Source organism: Miniopterus schreibersii, assembly GCF_964146895.1.
Source record: "Miniopterus schreibersii genome assembly, chromosome: 3".
Lineage (NCBI taxonomy): Eukaryota > Metazoa > Chordata > Mammalia > Chiroptera > Miniopteridae > Miniopterus > Miniopterus schreibersii.
Genome location: NC_138103.1, coordinates 68,610,485 through 68,627,418, shown reverse-complemented (window position 1 = coordinate 68,627,418; position 16,934 = coordinate 68,610,485). Strand labels below are relative to the sequence as shown.

The window sequence follows — 16,934 nt, the reverse complement described above, 5'->3', positions numbered from 1 at the left end:
GTCCCGCGAGCCTATGCGTGACGTCATCACCAGGCGACGGCCTGGCTGCTCTCCGCGCCGCGCGTCCTGGCGACTCCGGGGGATCCATGTGATCTGCTTGGAGTGATCCGAGCAGCCCAGCGAGGGGCCTGGCGGAGTCCAAGGAATTCTCTTGTAGCCCGGGTGTCTCGGCGGACCCTCGGGGCCCCGCGGAGGTAGGTGAAGGCGGCTCCCCTTGGGGGCGGCCCAGGCTCGCGGCGGGCCTGCCTTGGTAGCTGGCATGCTTCTCTGGGCTCCCAGTCTCCGCCGAGTGGCTAAGCTCCGTAACCTGCCCACGGGGATCCCCTCAATTCTCTTCGACCCGGTCTTCCTCCTTTACGATCACATCCTTTCACACTGGCTATCGTTACTCGTCCCCGGAGCAATCCGCGCCTTGAGAGGCAGCGGGCAGGTTTCCATCTCTGTCGATGCTTCCGAGGTTCCCACCTTTTCGAAGGCTCCCTCCTCCGCCCCCGCCTTTGCGCGCGTCTTAAGTGGTCAGTCTGTTTCAGTATTATACTTCAAAGCGCAGCTGAAATGCACGCTTTGAATCTTCCTGGGAGCCGCCCAGCTGGAATTAAAAATGTCTTCTGAACTCTCAGTACTTTATACGTTACTTATAGACTATATTTGATATTTTGCATTATAGTTTAGTACCTGTTATTCATTTAGTCCCAATTTCTCAGGCTCTGACCTCTCCCTGGTCATGCTTTTACTTTTCATTTTCTCATCACTTCTTGCCTCCATGCCTTTGCACTGTGTTGTGCTCCCGCCTCCACCAGTGCTGCTTTTCACTTTAATCTAGCAAACCACTGCTACTGCTCCTCGGTTCTAACTTCTGAAGTTTTAAACTATTTCTCCCAGGACACAGGTGCTCCTTTACCTGTACTATAGTATGGGACAAAGTCTTGCAGGCTAGATCTGGCCTGGTGCTTGTTTTTGGATAGCCAGTGAGCCAAGAATGATTTTTAGAGATAAACATTTGCAGTTTATTTGATGACAGGAAACACTAACTTGGAACCTGAAGTAGGTGAAGTATTCTCCTCCTCCTCCAGAGAATCCTATTTTCATAAATAAAAAATTTTACTCATAACTATTTTGGGGGTTTCATTAGTAAAAAATTGGAAATTTTCTTTCTTACTATATAACTAACTACATAATATCCTCTATTTTGCCTGTTGGCCTGCAAAGCCTAAACTATTTATCATCTGGCTCTTTGCAGAAAAAGTTTGCAGAAAAGTCAACTCCTGTTCTATAGCTTATAGACACCACTTGTGATTTTAATTTTGTGTTTTCCAATAGAACCCAACACAATGCATCCTTTCCTTCATTCTGCAGAGTGAAAATCATAACTGTATATATAGGTTTATGAATAACATGTATAAAAAATGTTTTCTTTTTCAGACGAAAGGCAGTGTCACTATAATTATTTCTAACATCAGTTTCAGACCTTTTACTTTTGGATAACAGTCCAATTATATGAAATTATGGCTGGTTATAAGCCTGTAGCTGTTCAGGCATATCCTATACTTGGTGAAAAAATCACCCAAGATACACTGTACTGGAACAACTATAAGGTAAGTATTTTTATCAATTTCTCCAGCATGTGTTATACTTTGGATACTCTAGTAGAGAACTAATGACTAAAAATAATCTATCTATCAGCAACTTATAATTTGGGCAGAAAATTTGATATCATATATTTTCTTGGAATTTTATATAAAAGGCCATGCTTCTTAATCAGTTTAATCATACAAGTGCCTAGCACAGAACAGATGATTAATCAATGATGAATTAAATTTTAGAATTTGAATCTCATATGCAAGAAGGTTTTACTTGTTTTTTTCTCCTTAATCTAAGGAGTGATACAAAATTCTTTTAGACTATAAAGACTTGTAGGTGATTTTTTAAAAAAGATGAACAACTAAATGGGGAAAGATTGGGAGTGGGAGGTTAATGCAAATAGAAGTTTAGTGTATGTGCTGCCAAAGAGCATAGGAAAAAGAAATTTAAATAGCCAATAAATATAAAGATATTGAAAGAGCTTCAGCTTTACTCATAATTAAAGAAATGCAAATTAAAACAGTAATTTGGGTGCTGCTTTTTATTATATTGGCACAAGTGAAAAATTTTGATCATTACTACCTGAGGGAAAGATTGATGCAAACTTTCTGGAGGACAACTTCGCATTATCTAACCTGATAAAAATACTTTTCAGACTTGTAAATTCCACAGCTTGGAACTTGCTCAGTGAATATGCTCCCCCAAATTTGCTAAGATATATGTATAAGATGCTCATTGAAGTATTATTTGTAATATTAAAAATCTTGGAAAAGCCTGTGTCCATTAATAGTGGACTGGTAAATTACGATGTATCCTATAATGGATGATAAATCTCATATTAAAAATTAGCTAAGATGTGGTATTAAATGAAAAAAAGCAAGGTGCAGAGCAGCCTGCATGGTATGATCTTTTAAATATGCAGTTCAGTGGATGCTGGTATAGGCATAACTTCCCCCCCCAGTAATAACCACAGAAAATTCCACAGCTGAAGAGAATGAGTGGGGTACGACTTTCCAACCATATACTTATTTACTTGAATGGCAACAGGGATAGGATAGGGTGATGGGATTTGGACCTTTTGCTTTGTAAATGTTACTAAGAAAAAAAAAAAAAGGTCAATAAGGTATTATATAGTGCTTAAATAGGTATTACCACTTGTAACACTGTTAATACTGCAGTTGTTAATATTCTGTATTATTTTTCATCAAGACCCCTGTTCAGATCAAGGAGTTTGGTGCCGTGTCAAAAGTAGACTTTTCTCCACAACCTCCATATAATTATGCTGTCACAGCTTCTTCAAGGGTAAATATGATATTAAATTTATTTTTGTTTTATATAACTTATATTTACTGCTGATGTTGAGCCATCTGGTGAAATAACTATGTTTTTTACCTTGTAGATTCACATTTATGGCCGATACTCCCAAGAACCTATAAAAACCTTTTCCCGATTTAAAGACACAGCGTATTGTGCTACTTTTCGACAGGATGGTAGATTGCTTGTGGCTGGCAGTGAAGATGGTGGAGTTCAGCTTTTTGATATAACTGGGAGGGCTCCCCTCAGGCAGTTTGAAGGACATACTAAGTAAGAGACCATTTTAAAAAGCCTCTATTTGTTTTCTGGGCTTTGAATAAAACATAGATTATGTACCGTTATGTACTTTACTTCCTGGTGGTTCTAATTCAGAATATGTATCCTGGTTCAGTCCTAAGGTCCAGTTTGATGGAGCTCATGAATTCCCTAGAATTGTATGTGACATTTTAGGAAATGGATGTTTATCTAGGGAGACACCTCAGTGAGCTCTGTGACTCAACTGAGATTATAAACCACTGATCTAAAGGTAGCCTTACAACTGTTAATGACTTTATAAGCCTGGACTGTATTAGAAGTTCTCATTTTGAAGTGAAGTTGGAAGGTAGATTTTCTTTTTTCTTGGATTTAGTATTTTGCCCTTGATAAATTGAACTGTCAGGGCAATTTTATATTATAACTTTATTTCAGGGTTACCAATGTTTTGCTATAATATGCTATTGATTTAAATTCTCAAGAGTTGTTTTTTTTTAATTTTTAATTTAAAAAAATTTTTAAATTCTCACCTGAGGATATTTTTTCTATTGCTTTTCAGAGAGGGAGAGAGACAGAGAGAAACATTGATGTGAGAGAGACAGATCGATTGGTTGCCTCTTGCGTAAGCCCTGACATGGGTGGGGGATCATGCCTGCAACTGAGGTTTGTGACCTTGGCTGGAATCGAACCTGGGACCCTTCAGTCTGCAGGCCGACGCTCTAACTACTGAGCAAAAATGGCGAGGGCAAGAGTGTTTTTTTTTATATTGTATTATCAGGATGGTCTTACTTCATCAGTGGAACATGTAAAATAAAACAAATTCACTTAACATTATCCTACTTAGTGGCAAATCTTAGAATTTTTTAAAGAACTACCCATTTTGAAGTTTTTTAAATTAAAGTAACTTTCAACCAAAATTTAGAATATTTACTTTCATTGAGCAGCTAAGTAGAATTGTTAACATATTAGAAAATATAATTTTAAGGCTATTATTTAATGTTCTTATTAACTTTATAATTCTTAGGTATTTAAAATTTTAAATTAGCTTGAAGACAAAACCTGGTTTTAAAGATTTTCTTTTTCTCTCATGATTTCACCCTGCAATTACTCCCTGAAACTGAACTGATTTTGGAGAAGAGTGTTTTATGTTAGAAGGTGCCAGAAATACAATTTTTTCTTACTTTCTAATACACTGATCCTTGGTCTTTCAGAGCAGTTCATACAGTAGATTTTACAGCTGACAAATATCATGTGGTTTCTGGAGCTGATGATTATACAGTTAAATTATGGGATATTCCAAACTCCAAAGAAATTCTGACATTCAAAGAACATTCTGATTATGTGAGGTGTGGATGTGCTAGCAAGCTGAACCCAGATCTCTTTGTAACAGGTTGGTAAAGTTTTTTTTTTCCTCCTGAAGTTGATAACTTTATTGTGCTAGACTTTAATGTGCTTTGGAACTCTTTTGGGATAGATGAGTTTAAAAATTTTTTATAAAGAAATATGTTTTTGTTTATCCAGTTGTTTTATTTTCTTTTTCTTTTGGCATTGTTCTTACTGTCCTCCAAATGTATTTGTAAACATCAGGCGGCCTTGGGTTTAGCACTCTGATTTAAGAGCCTCCAGCAGTCAAGAAACAAACACACTGCAGTCAGTGTTTGTGGGTGCCTTGCAGAGATTCCCAGATGACTCAGTACTGACAGAGATGAAGACAGGACTAGCTTAAGATTCTGTGTAATATAATATTGTGCTTCCTCACAAATAGTCAGTGGTACCAAAGAGTTTGGAGGTACTGTATCTTTATGAATTTACATATGTGTCTTTTAAAACTGTCATCTAAGCTTTTCTCCTTTTAAAATTTATGTTAGAATACACATACAAGCACATACACAGATATATAGTTTTTGTTGTTTTGAGTAGTGAAACTCACATAATATAAAAATTGACATTTTAGGGTCATATGATCATACTGTGAAGATGTTTGATACACGAACAAACAAGAGTGTTATCTCTGTTGAGCACGGGCAGCCAGTGGAGAGTGTCCTGCTTTTTCCCTCTGGAGGTCTTCTGGTATCAGCAGGTATTTCTTTCAAAAATTGCTTTCACCATAATTGTTGGTCTTGAATCAGATAATTTCTTTATCAGGTACTTTTTATAATTTATCAGTGTGCACTTGAATTGCCTATCTAGGTGTTTGCTCAAACAATTGATAAGCAGGTCAGGCAAGCTGCTATCATTTATTGAGTACCTAACGTGAACCAGACACTGTGCTATCACACACGTGTATTATCTCTGATGCCCTAAATGAGCCTACAAGGTAGGTAGTTTTCTCCCTGTTTTGCAACTAAGGAAATTGATAAAAGTTTTAAATAATTTGTCCAAGGCAAAGTGGTAAGTAGATCTGAAGTCCCAGAACTTGAGAGCCTGCTTATGTCCTTAACCCAGAAATCCAGGTTGTACGCCTGTTGTTGTTATTATCTAAGAAATCTGCAGTAGCTTTTGAAATCAGTTTCTTTAGCTCTAGAATCAGGCTTGTCTCTTCTCACGTGACTCTTGCAATGGCCTTACCCAGCAAATAGCCGCTAGTGCTGGAGGCGGCCAAAGAGGCCTTGATACGCTTTTCGTCTAGTGGAGCTGAGGTGTTTTTATGTTGATATAGTGCATTTTCAGAATTATGATGGAAGAAGTGAATTGCCTGTTTTCATTTATCAAGTCAAAATTAATGTGTTGACCTTAGAAGAATGCACAGGTAGTATGTGTACTTTAGAGTGTATACATGGCTGTGTGTGGCCTTTTTTTTTTTAAAGTCTGATTCCCCAGTACCTATTTGATTTCAAAATAAGTTGATAACATTGTCAGACGGATCTACCTGTCTCGCTGCTTCTTTGAAAAGCAAAAAGTTCAAGATGAATGGGACAATAGGTACCCACCTGTGTGCCGACCTCCACTGTGTCACTGGTTATGTGACCTCGAGCAGTCCCTAACGTCTGTAGGTCTTGAAAATGAGAGGCTGGGTAGGTCAGTGGTTTCAAACTGTAATCTCTCATGAGCTGCCACATGTGAGGAGACAGGGACTGTGAGTTGGGTTCCAGGCCCTCTGGCCCACACAGGATAGGTAAGATATCTCCCCCTTTTCCTGTTCCACCTATTAGACTTTTGCTTAATATCTCATTGAAAGAAAAGGTCCTGTATTAAAAAAATTCTTTTTAAACCATTGGATTAAATTCCCTTTTAGGATCCTTCCAACTCTTAGAGTAAAAGAAAGTTATAGGGAAGTTTTTCAGTTTTATTGGGGTTCACAAAATTTTGGGGAAATAAAATCTACATTATTTCCATGGTTTTATAACATCTCTTTTAAAGCATGATTTTATTATAATTTTCTTAAAATAAAATATTTTGGTTTTACTTTTTATTTTACCAGGTCGTTTTCTGTGTACTTTACAAATATGAAATTATTTAATTGTCATAACCGTTCTGTGAGGTAGGAGCTGTTGTTGTTATCAGTTACATACCCAGTAAATGATAGTCATCACTTAGCCTCTGTGATGTAGAGTGTCCAGTGAAGAATGCTTTTCAAGTCTTTAAAATTTTTTATCTATAGGTGGAATATCAAACTAATGATTATTTCTTTTTATAGGAGGTCGTTATGTTAAAGTCTGGGACATGCTAAAAGGAGGACAGTTGCTAGTGTCTTTGAAAAATCACCATAAAACTGTGACGTGTTTATGCCTGAGCAGCTCTGGACAGAGGTTACTCTCTGGTTCACTGGATAGGTTAGCATTTTAAATTTCTTTTTTCATCATTATTAGTACACAGGTGTTTACTGCTTGAGGAAATGAGTTATTTGTGCAGTTTTTGTGATAAAATAAATATTTTGCCAAATGATTTCCGTGAAAAAATTCTGTTGGGTTGAAACTAGTTTTGATTTTTTATTTACATATAGCACACTTCTTTCTCCTTTGATGTAATTTATTGCTTTAACTTATATACTTAAGGAATTTTAATCTTCACCCAAGGGTACTTTTTTTTTAATTGATTTTAGAGAGGAAGGAAGAGAGAGAGAAACATCGATCAGTTGCCTCCTCTATGTGCCCCAACCAGGGATCGCGCCTGAAACCTGAGTATGTGTCCTGACCTGGAATCGAACCTGTGACCCTTGGATGCATGGAATGATGTTCCTACCAACTGAGCCACACGAGCCAGGGCACAATTAAGGAATTTTATTCAACCATTCAAACATTGATCTTTTTTTCTTTTTTTAAACATATCTTTATTGATTTCAGAGAGAGGAAAGGAGGGGGAGAGAGAGAGATAGAAACATCAATGATGAGAGAGTCACTGATTGGCTGCCTAGCCCGCAACCCATGCATGTGCCGTGACCGGGAATCGAACCCCGATCTCCTGCATCCTAGGTTGATGCTCAACCGCTGAGCCACGCCCGGCTGGGCCAAACATTGATCTTTTAAAACAATCTATATTCTATAGTTTTTTAAAAAATCATCATTGTATATATTTGTATATTTTTAAAAAGTTGTAATGAGTATATGTATATATTCTAGCTTATATTCTTTAAAATTTAGAACATCACGTAAAAATTTCTATGTATTAATGTAGTCCAATATTACTATTTTAAATAGGTATTGGTATTCCATTAGTTAACGTTCTAGAATAGTGCTTTCCAGTGGAAATGCAATGTGAGCTATATATGTCATTTCAGATGTTTTAGTGGCCACATTAAAAAGGTAAAAAGAACTAGGTAAAATTGACTTAATCCACTGTGTCTAAAATATTTCAGTGTGTAGTCAGTGTAAAAGTTAATGAGAGACTAGAAACAATTTGAGCATGTAATACATGCCTATGATGACAATAATATTTTATAGTGATTAAAGTGAAATATACTGGTGTTTAACAGAAAAAATATTTCTATACTGCCTCAGCTTTAAAATTTAGATTTAAGTTAAGTAAAATAAAAAAAAATTTAGTTCTTCATTTTCTCTAGCACATTTCAAGTGCTCAGTAGCGACAGGTGGCTAGCACTACTGCACAGTTCTAGAATGCACTTATATTCATCTGTTGTTGGTCATTTTAGTTCCATTATTTTCTTCCTTACTACGTAAAGCCTTGTTTTTTCAGCCTGTTTATTAAAAAGCATACATATTTTAAAGCTAGAAAATATTTCTAAAACAAAGGAATTTATTATGTAAATATATATAGCAAATTCTCTCTAATGGTGTTACTAGGCAATTTGGGACTTGATTTTTTTTTTTTTTTTTTTAATACATCTTTATTGATTTCAGAGAGAGGAAAGGAGAGGGAGAGAGAGAGATAGAAACATCAGTGATTAGAGAGTCATTGATCGGCTGCAGCCCACAACCTGGGCATGTGCCCTGACCGGGAATCGAACCCTGATCGCCTGGATCCTAGGTCGACGCTTAACCACTGAGCCATGCCCGGCCGGGTGGGACTTGATTTTTAGATGTGTCCCTCAAAAAGCTAAATGAGTTCACTCTGCCTGCAGTAGTTCTCAGCCCAGAGTGATTTTTATCCCCCAGGGGATATTTGGCAGTATCTGGGGACATTTTGGTGGTTGTCACAAATTGGGCAGAGTGCTGCTGCATCGAGTGAGTAGAGGCCAAGGATGCTGCTGAACACCCTGCAGTGCACAGAGCAGCCGCCACAACAAAGACTGACTGGCCCCGCTGTGCCGCAGTTGGGGAAGCCTGCTCTTTCGACTGGGGGGGGGGCGGGACTGGACGGACTTGTGTTAATATTTGGTCTTCACTCTCAAGTGTTGTCCTCAGGAACAGTGGTTCACGGTCTTCCTTCTTGAAGGGTGGCTGGTCAAAGTCTATGCAGACATGGCTAGTTCTAATAAATAGTTCTTTTTGAAAGAGATTTAGTGGCGAATTAACGTGTAATTAATATTACTGATCATTGTTTATCTTCATGTGTAAATTTTAATACTCATATACTGAATTTTCCAAAATAGAAAGTTTGCATTTTATATGCATTTCCAAGATGGTTTCTGACAAAGCTTTCTTTTTTAACTAGGAAGGTGAAGGTATATAGCACAACTTCCTACAAAGTAGTCCACAGTTTTGATTATGCAGCTTCAATTTTGAGTCTTGCACTTGCAGTAAGTACTTTTAATTCATTTTAAATTAAAGCTTTCACTAACCTTGCCTGTTAAATGAAACTAAAATGGAATGTTAGGGTTTATCTTTGTATTTGAATAGGTCTTATTTTCTTCCTACCACATTAGAGAATTGAAGTAAGACAATTACTAGAATATATGACCTGTCCCAGTGACTTAGCCTGCGTTCAGATTTAGGTCCCATTCACTGCACAGCTTCAAATCAAGTGCGGTGCTGTAGGCATTGTTAACACTAAGGGCAGGACCTGGGAAGTTGATAAATCTCTTCAAAACATTTAACTCAAGGGTTAAGTACTCAGAAAGTCAAATTGGCTTGGGAGGGAGGGGAGGAGAGGGGACAACGAAAGGAAATACGCCCTCTTCTTTGTTGACTGCTCTTTTTGGAATGTCCGTGGTCAAGTTGAGCCATGTCGGAGGAGGGCATTTGAATATATTATGTAGAAATCTAAATTGGGAGAGGAAATCAAATACTTTCTCGGCAAGAGTGCAGAGAATCATGTCACTACATAATCCTTTTTTTCTCTTAAGAGGATGCAAAGAAAAACCACTTAAGAGTTTTCCAAGATGTCATTAACTGTATAGTATTATAGAAACTTCCAGTGATAATTTATAACAGAAGTTGTGTCAATGTAGTAGTGTCCTAGAGGAGAAAATGATTTGCTTAAGTTTTTGCACTGATCATTGTTAGGCAGAGTATCTGTGTCTGAGTGGAACTCTTCGTGAAAGTGTGGATAAGTAGCAGACACATTATAAACGGCATTTTGAAGAAAAGGTAGGAGCAGCTATGAGTTAGGAGTGGACTGACCTATTTTTCTAATTGCTCTTAGCATGAAGATGAGACGGTAGTTGTAGGAATGACCAATGGAATACTGAGTGTTAAACATCGCAAGTCTGAAGCGAAGAAGGATTCTCTTCCCAGAAGAAGGAGGCCTGCATATCGAACTTTTATTAAAGGGAAGAATTACATGAAGCAACGGGTATTTATGTGTTTCTTTTTTTAAGGTGAAATTTGTTAGAGTAGCCAACTCTTGCTCTGCACATTACTGGAAAGTATAGTTTACATGGCCTTTAACTTTATTTTGCTTTTTTCTATATCAGATTTATCTCTAGATTGCTAGATTGGGGACCTTTTAAATAATGGGGAATAAGAACTACTTTATTTAATACCCTGAGTCATAACAATGTTATAGTACTTTCCCATATTCAAAGCCATGTCTTTCATGTGCTATCTGATTTTATCGTCTAAATAGCCCTGAAAAGTGGTAGAGTCATAATGTCCCTGTTGCATCCGAGAGGATGGAGACGTAGGCAAGTTGTGACTGACCCAGAATGTCATTACTGGTAACCAGAATTGTTGACTGGGTCGTAGTATCTCTGCATCTCGTTTTCTTTCTACTGAGTCAGACTGCCTGACATGTTAAAGAGAGTTGAAATCAGTAATATTTTCCCAGAATTGAGGTATTGTGTATGCATTATAAGTTAAAATCACAGGAGAGTAAGAATGCATTGATGTGACAAATTATTCCATTTTCGTTTTATCTGTGTTATGGGCAAATGAACATTATTTATGAATAGTTCAGGACTGCTCTGGTATAAAAAATATTACTATGAAAAAGTTTACTTTGAATGAAATTCTTTACAGGTGTTGATTTTTCTCTATAAATTTACTTTTAATGCAGGATGACATTTTGATCAACAGGCCGTCAAAAAAACACCTAGAATTGTATGACAGGGATCTGAAAAATTTCCGGATCTCCAAAGCACTTGATAGAGTCCTTGAGGTGAGTGAGGAGTGAGTGTGTGTGTGTGTGTGTGTGTGTGTGTGTGTGTAAAATACAGTTTTCTATTAAGACTTAATTTTTTTAGAGCAGTTTTAGGTTCACAGCAAAATTGAGGGGAAGGTACAGAGATTTTCTGTATACCCCCTGCCCCCATATGTACACAGCTTCCCCTTAACAACATTCCCTCCCAAAGTGCACATTTATTACAATTGATGAACCTATAGGGAGTATATTTTTAAAAGAATCATTTTATTACTTGTCTTGTGCATTACCATGACTCAAAACTGTGAAGGTAAAAACTTATTTAAGTTTGGCAATCGTTAGTAAGTTCCAAGACTATAATTTTTCTTGTGTTGTCTTGTCTGCTCATGTTGACTCTGAAAATATTTCTAGCCTAGTTGTACAATAAAGACACCTGAGATTACAGTTTCCATCATAAAGGAGCTAAATCGAAGAGGAGTTCTTGCAAATGCCCTTGCAGGTCGGGATGAAAAGGAAATCAGTCGTGTTCTTAATTTTTTGATAAGGTATGTTTCATGTGTATGAAGCACATGTATTTTACATGTAAAATCCTCTATCCCCAAATGAGAGACATTTACTTTAGTTTGATCTTTGTAGAGAACTGATAAAAACAACTCGGTAAATCTATTTTAAGATTAAAAAAAAAAGTTGGCAAGTTTCAGTAAACAGTTTTTGCTTTGTAGGAATCTGTCTCAGCCGAGATTTGCTTCCGTTTTGATCAATGCTGCTGAAATAATTATTGGTAAGTAATTGTTAAAACTTGAAAAATCCTAGCATGCTTGCAAACGTGAGATGTCAAAATATGAAATCAAATTTGGAACTCAAAAATACTTGTTTTTATCAATTCTTCAGTGAAGATTTTTATGGAGAAAACAAATGAGTAAAATGTCTACAGTGGTTGGACTTCTGGGAACAGGGTTAAGATAATTAAAGAAATTTTTCTTAAACATCTATAGTGACTATGACTATTTTTTAATGGGAAAAAGAAAATAAGTCAGAACTTCCATGCTCTACTTTTTGTAACTATTTCTTTTTTGTAATACATTTTTAAAAATTGATTTTTAGAGAGAGAGGAGGGGAAAGGGAGAGAGAGAAACATCGATCTGCTGCTTTTTGTAACTATTTCTTTTTTGTAATGCATTTTTAAAAATTGATTTTTAGAGAGAGAGGAGGGGAGAGGGAGAGAGAGAAACATCGATCTGCTGCCTTCTGCATCCCTGCACTGTGCGTTGAGCCCGCAACCCGGGATTGAACCAGCAACCTTTTGGTGCACGGGACTAGGCCCAGCCAACCGAGCCACACCGCCAGGGCTGAAATACATTTATTCAGATGAATCGTTTACTTTCCGTAAATTATAAATTATAAAATAAGCACACCTTTCAGTGTTTTTACACATAATATTTTAATACATTTTCTAAATATTGTTCATTTATTGTTTAGAAAGATATTTCTAGTTAATGTGTTTTCTCTCTCTGTTTCTAGATATATATCTGCCTGTGATTGGCCAGTCACCTGTAGTTGATAAAAAGTTTTTGTTACTTCAAGGACTTGTAGAAAAAGAGATTGATTACCAAAAAGAACTGCTAGAAACACTGGGGATGATGGACATGCTTTTTGCCACCATGACAAGGAAAGAGAGCGCTCTTGCTCCTGATGGGCGTGTGGGGAAGACCAGGATAGAGTCCTCGTGCCGGCCTGACGGTGCACAGAGCTGCTGACGGGGCGCGTTTGCTCTGCTCACTGCTGGAAAGAGAATAGGACACAGTAAAGGAAACTATTTACAGAAGCAGTTTTATGGAAGAGACTGGAATAACCATGATTGGAAAATAAGTATCTGTTTTGTGACATGGTTTTCCTTGTAATAGTTTGAATTATTTCGTGGCATCTTTGGCTGGAGGATCTCGGTTGTCTTGATCACAGTGCATGTCCACCTTGGACAAGTTGATAGTTTTAATGCAGCCAAGTCCTGTATCAGCATTTGACAGACATTCAGAACTGGAGAGAGTTTCAACTGGAATCCTGCCAAAGGAATGGGGCTTTATTTTTTAATCCTATCCTGGAAAAACCAAAAACAAAAACAGATGTCAACAACAAATAAATTATTTCTTTAATCAGTGCCCTTGGGATTTCTGGGCTCAGCTGAGCTTGCCACCCCTCCTCGACATCATCACTTGTCTTAGGTCACAGGTTCTGCTGCAGTGGGTAATGAGGCTGGAGCTGTTCCAAGTGGCAAATCAGTGGCCAGCTCTGAATAATGACACTAGTTAGACATGTATTCAGAGAGTGATGAGGCAGATTTGATACCTAAAAATTGTGCTCTACCCCTGTTTTTTTTTTTTATTTCTTTAATCTTGACTACCCTATTGGAGCAAGATCTACAGAGAGACCTTATTAGGACCATGCTTTTATTCTCTTTAATAGGCAACCTTTCTACCAAGTTTTCAACTTGCTTCAGGTCAGGGGAATGATAAAATTTGCCATTTCTCTTGTAATAACTAATCTTTCAGCCTTTTACATAAATGTTTGGAACTTAGAGTGCAGCTACCTATCTCTCCAGAAATTGTTTTCTCTGATCTACATTTAAATTTTTTTCTTTACACAGTTATCTTGTGTTTCAGAACCCAAGCCAGAGGAGCTTGCTTTGGAAAATTGCTGTATTTTTTTACAGTTCAGTATAAATCACATTTTTAAATAAAGAGATTCTTATCTTTTTGTTGGCCTTCTGAGATGTATCAATTGTTGATGGACAGTCACTGGCTGCTCTCACACTTGCTACCTCTCTCGCCTTCCCCCAGTTCCTGTCCCAGCTCAAGTAGTTAAATATCTAAGCAAGCATGCCTTGGGCTGGATGAACCTTTAATTAAAGGGAGGTTTTGTAATGGGAATCTCCTCTTGAAATTCAGATTTTTTTTTAAAGCAGAAAAGTATTTCTGTGTTCCGGTAAAGGCATATGCTCAAAAAAGGGGTCATTTCCCTTTAGGGGTCTAGTTTCCCTTTCCTGAATTGATTTAAGCAATCATACAGCACAATGGCTTGTAAAGAAACCAGGAGTTTGCTTCCCTGAGTAATCATGACATTAGTCAAGGCCAGAAACTGTTCATGTTGAGAAGGGTTCATTTATATAAATAAATTTGTATATAAAAGCTTTTTAAAACATTGAACTTTATAAGTATGTATACTATTAAAAATTAGAAGTTGAAATTCTATCTAGAACTAGTTGCCCTCAAGTGTATAACCTGTGACAAGTTACTTGATTCTCCCACACGTTACCTGATTGTCATTACAACCGCCCAGGCTTGGTCCTCCCCTTCAACACTGAATTCACTGCAACAGTCAGTTCACTCCCGAGTCCCCCAGCTGGAGTCCCTGTCCCCGCACTGAGCGGGCCTGCCTGCTGGGCTGGAAGCCTCATTCCCTCCTACGGAACTTCACTGAGGGCTGCAGTTGGATGCTGTTGGCATTTCAGTTTCCCACTTCCTGTTTGTTAGAGATTGCTCCCTAGTGGTACATGCAGCTCAGCCTCACTCTTTTATGCTGGCGTCCTATGTATCAAGTTAGCCAGTTTCCTATCAGCAGGCAATTAGTTTCTGTTTTACAGTCACAAGCAATGCCTCACTGAGCAAGCTTTTACATAAACTTGTGCATTCTGAGGAGTGCTTGCTGGGGTAAATGAGGATGAATTCTGACCTAGAGAGCAAGTCTTTGTTCCCCACCGCAGCCTTTATTGGGAATGTCTCATCCCAGCTGCTCATCCCCATCTAAGGAAATGCCACCCGCCTTCTCACTCAAGACTCCACTCACCACCAGCAGCACTTCCAAGATGTATTCCCTGGAGACCTTAGACAGGGTGCCTTGTATTCCACAGGACACTTAGTAATTATGGGCAGGGGCTACTAGTATTCCCACTCTGTGCATGGTGACCCTGAAGTGACAGACTCTAGGTGAGTTGTCCAAAGTCAGGCAGCAGGTTAGCGACAGAGCTGGGACTTGCACTCAGGCAGCCTGAGAGTCCACATTCTCCCCGTCGGAGGAACAGCATCTCGTATTCCAGAAACGTGGAACATGTTCTACCCTTCGTGGTATCTTGACTTCACAATGCCAAGTTGGTGCTTAGTGAATACATGCTGAGCGAACAAATAAAATGAACAAATGGTTATTGGATCCAGCTTGGCAGTTCACATGAAAACAGCAGTTTGGTTACTGTGTGCAAGCTGAAATTATCATTTTTCTGAGAGCTACAACTCAGTGTTTCTGGAAGCGTTCCTTAACACCCACTGAGAATTTTAATCAAGTGAAAGGTTTAGTTTCCAAAATATCTAAAGAACTCATAAAACTCAACCAAACAACCCAGTCAAAAAGTGGGCAGAGGACCTGAACAGACACCTCTCCCGAGAAGACACACGAACAGCCAATAGATATATGAAGAGATGTTCAGCTTCACTGGCTATTAGAGAAAAGCAAATCAAGCTACAGTGAGATGCCACCTCACAGCTGTTAGAGCGGCTGTTACCAACAAGACAAGCAGTGACAAGTGCTGGAGAACGGTGGGGAAAGGGGAGCCCTCACTGCTGGTGGCAGTGCAGACTGGTGCAGCCACCGTGGAAGGCAGTCTGGCGGTTCCTCAAAAAATTAAGAACAGAGCTACCATACGACCCAGCAATCCCTCTCCTGGGTATGTACCCGAGAAACTCGAAAACATGTATTTGCAAAGATACATGCACCCCTATGCTCACTGCAGCATTATTCACGGTGCCAAGACATGGAAACACCAAAGTGTCCTGCGATAGAGGACTGGATACAGAAGCTGGGACACACGTCCACGATGGATACTAGGCCATAAGAAAGGATGGAGTACTGCCACTTGTAACATGGGTGGACCTAGAGAATATTATGCTAAGTGAAATAAGTCAGAAAAAGCTAAGAACCATATCATTTCACTCATATGTGGGATATAAAACTGAAACTCGTGGACACAAACAGCAGTGTGGTGGCTGCCAGAGGGAAGCGGGTGGGGGGGTGGAGGGGTGAAGGGGGTCTTAGTATATGGTGATGGGAGAAGATATGACTTTGGGTGGTGGGCACACAGATAATATACGGATCTTGTAACATAGAAACCCACACCTGAAACCTCTATGTCCATATTAACCACTGTCACCCCAATAAATTTAATAAAGTGTTATAAACAATGAAATAAAAACAAACTCTGATGCCTAATACTAGAAGACAGTGACAATAAGTAGGGATGTCGGATGAAAGTTAATAAATGTTTGGGAAATAGTATGTAAATTAAGTCGTTTTTAAGTGAGCTTAGCGCAAGTTATCTTTGAATTGAAGTCAGTGCCTAGCTTTGCTAATTTTTTGTGCATAATTTTCCAAAAATATAATCATATCTAAAAAAAGAAAGAAAGAAACTGAAGCCGTGCGTTAGGGCAAGTTGCCTTAGCTCACCATTTGTCCACGAGGTGGCAGTATTATTTGGAAAATCATGATAGACCTGCTTTTCCACAGCCCTTTCTCTGCATCAAGTTTGTCTTCCTAAGGAGCGAGTTCTCTCAGAAAACAACCAAGATATTTGGTTACTGCTATGTTAATAAAGTGGGTTCAAAACCCATCTATAATTATTAGATGCTAACAGGGAATATGGAAATAAATCTCGCCAGGGCCCTCTTTGTATTAAAGATTAAATTTTTTGACAATGTAGAATAAGGGAAAGAACATGAGCTTTATGGAAGCTGTGGGCCTCAGCTTCCATATCTGTCAAATGGGCTAATATCACCTCCCTTGCAGGACTGTTGTGAGAGTAAATGCAATGATGTATAAAAAGTGTCTTA

At 38.4% G+C, this 16,934-nt stretch overlaps 1 protein-coding gene across 2 annotated transcripts; it reads left to right on the top strand.

Moving 5' to 3' along the window:
- The first annotated feature begins 7 nt into the window (after nt 1-7).
- On the top strand, nt 8-14,307 carry UTP15 (UTP15 small subunit processome component). Of its 2 annotated transcripts, XM_081133460.1 has the most exons (13): nt 8-194; nt 1,423-1,595; nt 2,791-2,883; nt 2,981-3,165; nt 4,359-4,537; nt 5,102-5,227; nt 6,785-6,920; nt 9,199-9,283; nt 10,129-10,278; nt 10,981-11,082; nt 11,476-11,609; nt 11,787-11,845; nt 12,586-14,307. In XM_081133460.1, exons 2-13 carry the CDS (start codon nt 1,506-1,508, stop codon nt 12,819-12,821), a joined length of 1,575 nt encoding a protein of 524 aa, XP_080989586.1. In that variant the 5' UTR covers nt 8-194; nt 1,423-1,505; the 3' UTR covers nt 12,822-14,307. The 2 variants fall into 2 exon arrangements, with proteins under 2 accessions (XP_080989586.1, XP_080989587.1); XM_081133461.1 differs by lacking the exon at nt 11,787-11,845 and having other exon boundaries at nt 12,586-13,214.
- Nucleotides 14,308-16,934: the final 2,627 nt, after the last annotated feature.

Bases quoted from the DNA above. Each gene is read 5' to 3' on its own strand.
- UTP15 (XM_081133460.1), top strand. From the start codon at position 1,506: ATGGCTGGTTATAAGCCTGTAGCTGTTCAGGCATATCCTATACTTGGT. The intron at 4,538-5,101 runs GTTGGTAAAGTT...TTGACATTTTAG, and splicing joins CCCAGATCTCTTTGTAACAG to GGTCATATGATCATACTGTG. The intron at 5,228-6,784 runs GTATTTCTTTCA...TTCTTTTTATAG, and splicing joins AGGTCTTCTGGTATCAGCAG to GAGGTCGTTATGTTAAAGTC.